Source organism: Trachinotus anak, unplaced genomic scaffold (assembly GCF_046630095.1).
Source record: "Trachinotus anak isolate AG129_WGS33_773 ecotype Australia unplaced genomic scaffold, CSIRO_AGI_Tana_v1 ptg000025l, whole genome shotgun sequence".
NCBI lineage: Eukaryota > Metazoa > Chordata > Actinopteri > Carangiformes > Carangidae > Trachinotus > Trachinotus anak.
The window spans coordinates 15,588,990-15,599,247 of record NW_027273876.1 but is presented as its reverse complement, the minus strand read 5'-3'; the positions used below and the strand labels follow the sequence as shown (position 1 = coordinate 15,599,247).

General features: G+C 40.8%; 1 protein-coding gene and 1 non-coding gene across 3 annotated transcripts; both read right to left on the bottom strand.

Annotated features, from left to right (window-relative positions):
- Positions 1-597: 597 nt before the first annotated feature.
- Positions 598-9,765, bottom strand: plbd1b (phospholipase B domain containing 1b). Of its 2 annotated transcripts, none has more exons than XM_071463046.1 (11): positions 9,562-9,765; positions 8,795-9,017; positions 7,204-7,287; positions 6,906-7,050; positions 6,670-6,816; positions 5,681-5,825; positions 4,259-4,459; positions 2,447-2,587; positions 2,179-2,364; positions 1,930-2,036; positions 598-908 (listed from the first exon to the last, which is right to left on the bottom strand). In XM_071463046.1, the coding sequence occupies exons 1-11, from the start codon at positions 9,626-9,628 to the stop codon at positions 732-734; spliced, it is 1,623 nt and encodes a 540-aa protein (XP_071319147.1). In that variant the 5' UTR covers positions 9,629-9,765; the 3' UTR covers positions 598-731. The 2 variants fall into 2 exon arrangements, with proteins under 2 accessions (XP_071319147.1, XP_071319148.1); XM_071463047.1 differs by having other exon boundaries at positions 6,906-7,047.
- Positions 9,766-9,865: 100 nt separating this feature from the next.
- On the bottom strand, positions 9,866-9,938 carry trnar-ccu (transfer RNA arginine (anticodon CCU)). The gene has a single exon. It is a non-coding gene; the product is annotated as a tRNA-Arg (tRNA).
- Positions 9,939-10,258: the final 320 nt, after the last annotated feature.

Genomic DNA, 10,258 nt, shown 5'->3' with positions numbered 1-10,258 from the left:
CTTGGAAGGTTTCTATTGTCTTTGTGCACAGGAATTTGTAGGTGAAATATCTGTCTAGATTACATGTCAAAATAAACTTTTATTGAACATTGTAAAAGTATAATCTTTACAATTATTGACATTTATTGAAGGAAAAAACAGCTAGCTGTCATTCATTCTCCCAATAATTATTCTTTATAACTGTCCTTTGTTCCAGAATTAACTTGCTGTGGATTACACTGTTGTATTATAATACAGTTTCAATAATAAAACAACATAGAATTTGATGATATTTCCTAAAGGGAATCCTATCCAATTAATGTAATGTGTTGTGTGTGTAATGCTATTGTCTCTGTGAGGGAATGCGTGAGTTGTATTTGAGATTGACAGCTATGGCACACAGTAAGGCCCACCTCAGGAAGGAGACAACAATCAGTGCATGTGGAATCGCTTCTTTTTTTTTTTTAATCTTCCAACTGTTGTTTATTATTTATTAGGTATGTGTTTCCTTATGTATTCTTATCAAATTAATGTGTTTGCTGTAACATTACTGTGTGATATGTCAAATTGAAAGACTTTAGTGAATGACAAAACTTTGCTTATATTTTATCATGTTTCTGACCAAATTACTGGGAAATATGTCTTATATATTGCCAGTCTTTCAAACTGAGCACAGAGCTCACACTTGCACCACCAGGATGTTCAGTGTTGCGACGTAACATTTGAGGACGGTGTCTCCTATCTCTGTGCTCTCAGGGTCGGTGCAGGGTGGGCCTCATGGTGACAAAGGGAAAGTTGTAGGTGTGAGGGAGACCCTGATGAGTCGTGAGGTTGAAGGGTTGCCATGAGAACGGCTGCAGACCCCCCTGTGTCGTGGGGCCATTTATTGCCTCTGCAACCAGCCCCAGAGCCATCTGGTAGTCGGTCACCTGTACCATCAGACAGAGGTGAGGAGGGAGGGCACAAGGGAGGGAGTGAGTAACAGGAGGAAAGTGCAGACATTTAATGAGGTTTAAATAACAAATGTATATTGTGCACATCCATGAAGACATCTCTGTTGCCATTAATGGAGTTTAGTAATTCAAAACCTGTGCTTCACTTATGATGATTCCCAATGTGGGTTCCATGACATTTTTGAGATGCTGATCAAATTAAAATTGACCTTTTTTACGAGATAGACATGAAAAGGATTCGGTAATTCGCCTCAGTTTTTTGTTTTTTTTTTTGTGGAAAGGCCTCTGAGAAAACTCCTACAGCTTAACAACCTAACAAAATTATTTTGCATGAAGGATAAAGCCTAATGAGTTTGGAGAGTTTTCCTCTAGCATCACCAGCAGGTTAATTTTTTCCACTTATCCTGAGAAATATCTGAACATCTACAAGTCTATTTTGTACAGGAATTTATTTCTCCCATGATGATGAATCCTAATGCCTTTGGCGATCCTCTGACTTTCCCACCAGCTCCACCATAAGGTTGACATTTGAGGTTTTAAGTGAAATGCCTTGACAACAGTTGGATGAACTGCCACTTAACATTTTAGGGAGTTGGGATCAGAAAGGACCTGATAGTGGTGGGTGACAATGACAAGCCAAAACTAATAATAAAAGGCCATAATGATCTCACCTTAAAAGTGCCTCTTTCTACAATTACAAGAGATCTATGACAATGAGATGAAAATACAGGGAAAATTGATCATTTTAGGCCTAAAAAAGCAGAGAAGAGCAGCAGTTATAGTGATTACTTCAGACATAAGTTAAACCAACACTAAAATCTAATTGGTTATGAGATGTAAAACATTATTTTGTCTTGAATTAAACAACCATAACACATAAATTCACTCAAAAACAATTCCCAAAGAAGTTTTCACTTTAAAAAAAAAAAGCCTCCCACTAAAATACAGAGCATTTCTCAAACTTGATTCTGATAATGACGTGCTGATGACATCTGACCTTAGTGTCATAGCAACCTCCCGGGTGTGGCCTCCGTGGTCTCAGGTCATTACGACAACAGATGGTTTTACATGGATGGCCCTTGGAGTAGGGGTCTCTCTTGTAGTCTGCAACAGAATCAGTCTGACCTTTACTCACGCCGCTCACAGCTTGGAAACAGCAGCAGTATTTTCTGTCTCATCTCTAAAGCCCCTTGTGTTCAGGAAAGATATAAAACATGAGGAATGCAGGAGTTATTGTTCTACTTACTGTTGTATCTCATGATGTGTTTGAGGGAGCTCAGGTTAGACACCTTGGCCTGGTCCCTTCGGAGGATTTTGGCCCGGGGACAGAGGTCATAGGAGAAGTCTACTCCGTATCTCTTCCACATAACATCGTACCCAGTCAGGTTGTAGATTTCAACATGAAACGGTATGTTGTAGGATGGCCAATAACCTGCCAAGTGTAGCACACTGAAGGTGGAGGTTGTCCAGACACACAAACTAAACAAAAGGTACAGATAGTGTATGTTCCTTACCTCTGCGTAAAGCTTGAGTCTGATCAGAGTGCATCACCTTCCCAGGAATCTGCTCCACCACAGTCAGAGCTCCATTCTTGATGCTGTGACCCAGAGAGACCCTACTCAGGTCCACCACCATGTACTGGCTGTTATATGTGCCTGAAATACAGGGAGCGACATACTCCGTTTCCTACCTATGCTGACCCAACATCTCATTCAACAGTCTAAAAAATTGTGATCTGGTTGGATTTGGTATGTTTTACCCCGTTAGCCAAAAATCACAAACATTTTACCTAAGTGCTGACCATTATCCTGAGTTTTAAGGAGCATTAAAACTCAGATTTGTCTGTCACATTAAAGAAGATGTTGTCTTCATTATTAACTTCCACTTCTGATCACAGCTCTGTTCTGTTCTGCATTTGAGAGCAGGGATCGGTTCGACATATTCAAGGATGCCCTGACATCTGAGAGCCGATGCTAGGGCTGAGAGCTGCTTCAGACTGAAACGTCTTAAACAAAAACTGAATGGATTGGCATGAAATTTGTCAGGCTGCAGTTATACATGGCGCCCAGAGGATGAATCCTTGTGACTTTACTGATCCACCAGCAAGTGAAAGTTTTCATTTATCCTGTAAAATAGCCCAATATCTACCCGATGGGTTTGTATGAAATTTTGCACAGATTCATGATTCTCACGTTTTGAGTAAGATGTCTTAACTAATATTGGGTGCATTGCTGTGAGATTTGGTACAGATATTATTAACACCCCTCAGGATAAACTGTAATTTTTCATCTTGCACCATCAGATCAAAATTTCAATGTATCCAATACTTGGGTTTATGACCAAATACCTGCAAAGCTAATGATTATTCATATCAGCCTCAGTTATACTTTGTGTTTAGTGCTGAACACTGCAAAACACTACCATGCGAGAATAACATAAACTTTTACCTGCTGAGCATCAGCATGCTAGCATTTTCATTGTGAGCATGTTAGCATGGTGGTGTTATCATTTAACTGAAAACACAGTGTTCACAGTGCTGTTAAAGTAAATCCCACACCTAACCCTACAGAAATGAAATGGAAACACAGGTGAAGGTCAAGGCTCTCGTGTCAGCTGCCTACAGGCCACCAAAACAGTGCAGTGAGTGTGAGAGCAGAGGCTGCTGAGGGACGAGAGTCTGTCAGTCTAAAGAACACTCTGTCCTGTTCTCCTCTGCCCTCCCTTAGCAACATGACGTGAAAGATCAAAGCAGCTGCCCAATTAACACACACAAGTGTTGTGTACCAAGAAGGATGGCCTGTTTAAGAGTCTGCTGATGGAAATTTGTGCTGCAAATTTTTACATAGCCTGGGTTTAGTCCCAAACCAAGGTAACATTCACGCCTTTGTGCAAGTCTCATTTCCTTATTATTTCTCTGTCTTGTCCCATGTTTCTATGACTCAAATGAGCATTATCTAACTCACTCTGAACTACCAAAGTAAGGCCTGGCATCCTGTAACTGTTTTAGTGTGCACACTCCCTAGCAACCAATCCCTCTCCAGTGCAATGACACACTGATAATGAAGAAGAGTGATTATCTTAAGACGGAAACGAGGCTCAAAGACAATCTGCTTCCTTAAAGGGAAAACCTTGCTAATAGACTGTAACTGTAAATACATTATAGATGACATGCTTCACATTTATGGGTCTATGTGATTGAGAGGTTGATAGTTCTGGCTGCTGCTGAGGAGTCTGGTAGTAATGTTTAAGCAATAATGGGCAGAAAAACCCTCCCAAGCCCCCCCACCTCCCCGCCCCGTCTTGACTCGGATCCAACAGGATTTCACCTGAGTTGTATTTGGAGAAAACGTGCGCCCACTCCTCTCCACCGCGTGCCATGCTGTTGGCCAGGCGGACTCTCTGCCAGGCCAGCAGGCTGTGAGGGCTGAGCTGGGAGAACAGAGAGGTGTTGAAGACACCGATGGAGGTCTGAGTCATCAGCAGGCCACTCCCAAGCAGGTAGAAGTCATCCAGAGACGTCAGGAAGCCTGGAGGAGGAGGAGGAGGAGGAGGATTTAAAAGGGAATATTTGAAAAAGGAGGGGAAAGTAAACATGTGATGAAATCATTTCTTATCCTGAACTGCAACCCACAGCTTGCATAACTACAATATTTAGCAATAGTTAAGCAATTGTTTTCCATTTCTATTTCACTTCATACTTCTACTCCACTACACTTTTGTTTTATTCCTCTACAGCTTTAGTTACTAGTTGCTTTGCTGATTAAGATCTTTCAAAATCAAAAAATAACATCTTACAAAATATGGCACATTAAATTACCTGGCAGTATATAAAGTAGGATACAATACATTTATCTGCCATTACTCGCCTTCTTTACAAAATAAAAATTTGAATGCAGAATTTACATTGAGGTATTGTTGCTTTCACTTAGACTTCAATCACAGACCATTAACAGCAGTAGCTACTATGAAGACCGTTACTGTTATTGTTAGTATTTCCGTCATTAACATGGCTCATCATACTCATACTACTGCTACTGCCATTACATTACCATAACTTGTAACACAACTACTGCTGCTTCTACTATTAAAAACAAAAAATACTACACTGCTCCAGCTATTAGAAAAACCAATGATAAGGAGATTATTCACCACCTCTACCACTGCTTCAATATAAAGTTTTCTGTTGGCCCTGATCTGCTGTGTATGCTACATGTTTGTCACTGACAGGGAAAGCAGCTTAGGAAGGCTGCAGGGGTCACACACCACCTCCACTGGCAGCAGTGTATTCAGCTCTTCTTTTTAATATAGTGAAGTGATATCCTTGGCCTCCCGGCCTCTAAAAATAGGGCTTTAAAACCACTTGTGTTCTGATAGCAATGGAGTCTGTAAGAGGATTTTTATGGCCTGGACCACTTGGCAAATCTTTGCCTGCAAAATTACTCAGCCTTCTCTGACTTGACAGTGAGGGAATCCATTTTATCCATTTTGCTTGGGTGTACACACACAGTGGTGGATGCCTTCTTGTCACTGACTAAGCTGTGTGCTTAGCAGAAGAATTACGTTCAGTTGAAAATGTTCATTGAGGATTTGGGTTAAGTCCTTGATGTGAATGTTTGTATTTTCCAAGATGAAAACGAAACTGTGGGGATTAAGGGCAAGCAGTTCACCTCAGCTTTCCTTTACTCAGAGAACACTGCTAGAAAGTGCACACAGTCTTGTGCAGCTAATATGGTTGTATGTGTGTGTACCAGGGTAGCTGCTGAACGACATCTTTCCAGTGGCGGCGTGTGTGTCAGACACCCTGAAGTCCCAGTGTTTATAGATGCGCATGGTGGCTGCGTAAGTGTACCAGCTCGAGTGGCCAAACAGCAGGTTCTCAAAGCCTGGCAGCACCTGGGACGCAGAGAGAAAAAGGATTACCCTGGATCTGTAATAATAATTGTCATAAATGTTTTTGATTTGAAATTTTGATTTGTCCAAATACTTTAGTGCTTGACCAAACACCTGCAGGACTTAACACATCCCCATCAACCTCAGCTGTAACCTGGTTTTTAGTGCTGATCACGCTCCGAACTAAGATAGTGAAGACTGTGAACTTTAACCATCGGCATGTTAGCGGTGTCACTGAGAGCATGCTGCCAAGATAGCATCAGTATTTTAGCTCAGGCGGCCACACAACAGCTAGCATGGTTACTGAGCCTCCGTTGTGTTTGTAATTATCCAGATATTTTTTTCCCATTACTAAGCAGAAAGATTAGATTTAAATAAGGTTACTTTATTGACATAAAAATGTACCTCGCCCTTCTGAACAACCATAAAACCCCATTATTGAAGGTTTTCATTATTTGAAAATGTGGCAACTAAAGTTAAGAACTTCAAATTGTAGAAAACATATTGTTTGAATTAAAGGTAACTTAAGTGAATTCATAAACAGCAACATTAAAGCTCCTGTTATTAAAGGAGACATTAAGAAATAAAATGTCATTAATTATAAGCTAAAGATGGTGTTTCTGATTACACCACATCAGACAGTGTCCACTCATCCATTTGGTTCGTGTTCCCAGAATGGCTGCAGATGGAAAAGAAAATATCCCCCCTCCTAACGGCCTCTTACACTCATTGACTCACTTTACAAGAGAGAAGCCCACACACAAGACTCACAATAAAAGCAATTAGGCCGACCCTGAGGTTTCCCAAGTGCTCCCTCACAGCTTGAACCAAATGAGCTTGGCCTAACCTTTATGAGAGCGGTGCAGTGGCCCATTCCTGGCATCCTGAAAGTGCCGGTCCCTGTGGAGGAGTTGGAGCGAGGTGTCAGCGTTGGGACGAGGTCCAGGAGGTCACCGACGCCATTCAGAAACTGGACTGCAAACGCTGATAGAGGCTGGGCAGGAAGGGGGAGGAAGTGGCAGAGGTGAATGAGATGATACTGTGACAGCTCTTTCACCAATTCTCCAGCACACATTCACACACCTCTCTGTGTTTGCTTTTGGCCCACCGTGCAGCCCCGGCGTGGAGTCCGTCCAGCTGGGCCAGGATCAGTCCCAGATGCTTCCACAGGGCGTCACTGTTTCCCCTCAGTTTCACCTGCTCCCTGGCCCACTGGTCCTGTTTGCTGCTGATCGTTGAGAGAGTTGAGAGGCATTTTTTGGCTTTTGGTCGCTTCTGAAATCTGCTGCCTGATATTTGTTGTGCATCTGAATTTGGAATCACAACAATCACTGTATGTCATTTTTGCCTTTCGCATTGGGAACTGATAATAACATTGTACCTCAAAAACTTTTTCAGGGGATTCAGAACCCTCTCATCCTTTATCAGCTGAGGGTACATGTTGGAGTAGTGATTAAACATCTGTCTGCAATGGAGAAAAAAATAAGAACAGAGGGGATTTCCATTTCCATGACACTAGGAAAACATGAGCTTTAATATCAAAATTGTAACGTGACAAGATAACTCAGGTTTATATCTAAATGATCTAAATCTAAATCTAAATTATTTACAAGTAAATTAATATAGTGTGCAGTTAACATTTCTTTATATTTAGAATATGTTAACACTGGTACCTAAGTAAGTTTGTTACTACACAATGCTGAATATGCTTTTTCACAGGATACATCTTGATTTGTCACGGTGGAAAAACACAGAATAACCAGTAGTGGTAAGTAACTAAGTACATTTACTCTAAGTACTGTACTTAAGTACAATTCTGAGGTAGTTGTGCTCTACTTTAGTATTTCCATTTTATTGTACTTCCACTTCAGTAGTTTCTACTCCACCAGCTTTAGTTACCAGTTAATTTTAATATGAGGATTTTATACAATGGATAATATAACAAGCTTTTAAAATGTGACACATTGTTAAAGATTAAACCAGTGGTTTCCAACCTTTTTGGCCCCTAGCATGTTACAAACAGCAGTGCGTAGCCAGGGTCACATTTCAGATGTCTGTGTTGTTAACAGCTCCACCAAGCAGTGATTTTCCCCTCTAAACCTCCAACATGGTTTCATTTCAGTAAATGTTCAAATGTTCCAGTATCTCAGCAAAAATTAAACATTAGAGAAGAAGTCCAAAAACTGAAAACAGATGTGTATCCGAACTTTTTTCTTCTTTCCTCTCCCATTAATCTTCTGTTGACCCCTCAGATGTATCTGGCATCTCTGTACAGCGCATTTGGAAAGTGTTCAGACCCCTTCTTTTTTTTCACATTTTTATGTTTCAGCCTTATGCCAAAATAAATTTTAAAAAAAAACAACACATCTTTTCCTCATCAATCTACACTCCCCCATAATGACAGAGTGAAAACATGTATTAAAAAAGGAAAACTCATAAGTTTGACATGGAGTATTCAGACCCTCTGCTATGACACTTGATTGGACTCAATCTGTGCTAAATTCAGCTGAATGGACATGATTTGGAAAGTCACACACCTGTCTCCATAAGGTCTCACAGCTGACAATGCAAATTAGAGTAAAAACCAAGCCATGAGGTGGAAGGAGCTGCGTCCAGTGTTCAGAGACAGGACTGTGTCAAGGCACAGATCTGGGGAAGGCTGGAAAAGAAATTCTGCTTAATTGAAGGTTCCCAAGAGGTTCCCACAGTGAGGCCACTGAGTGGAGAAGTTTGGAACAACCAGGACTCTTTCTACAGCAAGCTGTATGGCCAAACTGAGCAGTTAGGGGAGAAGGACTTCTTTCTGAAACTGAAGCAGCTAAACAGAATTTATACCTGTGATTTTTCCATTGTGACACATCAAAGTTTCATCTATGCAAAGCCTTTAAAAATCTGTGAGACATGAATTATCCTAACACATGAGGAAGTTATTAGGCAGTAATCATCTCCATAACCTGAGTTGTGCTACTCACTCAGCAGTGAGGTAACCTTCCAGGTACCCAGCCAGGAAGAAGGTGGTCTCATCTTCCTGTGTGATTCCTCCATAACCTGCGCAGATTTCCAAGACACCCCATCCAGAGAGGAGCAGAGTGTCATTGAAGTAACCGTAGGCTCCTCCATCTGTCTCAATCACCTCCTCCTTCAGGATCACACTTTTCTGGGCAGCATCCCAGTACACAGTGGCCTCTTGGAGCCCTACCATTGCAGGAAGATGCACAGGGTTACGGGGTTGAGGTTGGATAACACTTATTATGTAAGATAATGTCATGACACCAATAGAAAGAAAGGAAGACGCAGCTTTTGCTTGACTGGTTTCTGTCACTAGTGAATATGAATCTTTAGAGACCAGCAAGGGGATTCACATTTATAAGTTGCTTTGACACACAATTATAATTTAACCTCTATTTGAAACTAAGTAATTTAACAGTAAGTAAACATAAAAAAACACAAATAAATTTAAAAAGTAGTATATAATTGCTTGAATATAGGCTGTATTAATGTGGAATATTCTAATCATTCTAATTATGGATGTGTAGAATAGAGCAGAATAGAGGAAATAAAAAATAGCATAATTTAAAATCTAACATATAACTAGGTTCCACGAACTGTATCTGCCTGCAATGCGCAATTTCCTTATAAATAAAGAGAATTTCTTCTTCAACAGTAGGTTTAACTGGATTGTATTAGATTCAAAATTGGTCTCCGTTATGTAGAGACACACCACGGCTACGATACTCACGGTAAGTTTGAACTGATGTAGCCAAAGTGCTCAGCAGTACGCACAGTTTGAATCTCTGCTTCTCCATGTCAGCTGATATTCTCCTGCGAGTCTCTGCCTTTCATGTATTGCAATAAATAAATGTTGTAATTGTGGTTACTTCTGCTGAGGGCGACGGTGATGAATAGCGATTTCTCAGGAGGCGGCGAAATGATGTCTTTCGATTGATATTGATGGTTACCGAAACATGTTTCGTATATCGTTACTTAATCAATAATTACTATAATCCATGACACAAATTGTTTTCCTCCAGTGTAAAAACGACCACCCCAGATGGGACTCGAACCCACAATCCCTGGCTTAGGAGGCCAGTGCCTTATCCATTAGGCCACTGGGGCCCGTGTTAAATGGGCGGGGTCATTTTAATTTATATCCGGTATATGGGACGCATTGTGACTTCTTTTTAGCTGGGTAGTTAGCATTCTTATCACCATACCATCGGTTTTAACAAACGAGGTTTCGAAAAATAGTTACTTTTTATTAGTTTATCTGAATAAACACTTAGACTGTGGTAATATAATGTTAAGGCCGGATGAAGCGATCACCATGGTGATGCGTTCACGTTTCATGGATGATACCATTTTTCTTCTACAAAGGGGTGTTTATGCTAGCCTCATGGGATTTTGAGTATTAAAACGTGCAAATAACGTCCTAAATA

Bases quoted from the DNA above. Each gene is read 5' to 3' on its own strand.
- plbd1b (XM_071463046.1), bottom strand. From the start codon at position 9,628: ATGGAGAAGCAGAGATTCAAACTGTGCGTACTGCTGAGCACTTTGGCT. The intron at 4,460-5,680 runs GTACACACACAT...CTCCTCCTCCAG, and splicing joins GTCGTTCAGCAGCTACCCTG to GCTTCCTGACGTCTCTGGAT. The intron at 2,365-2,446 runs GTAAGGAACATA...TACACTTGGCAG, and splicing joins GACTCAAGCTTTACGCAGAG to GTTATTGGCCATCCTACAAC.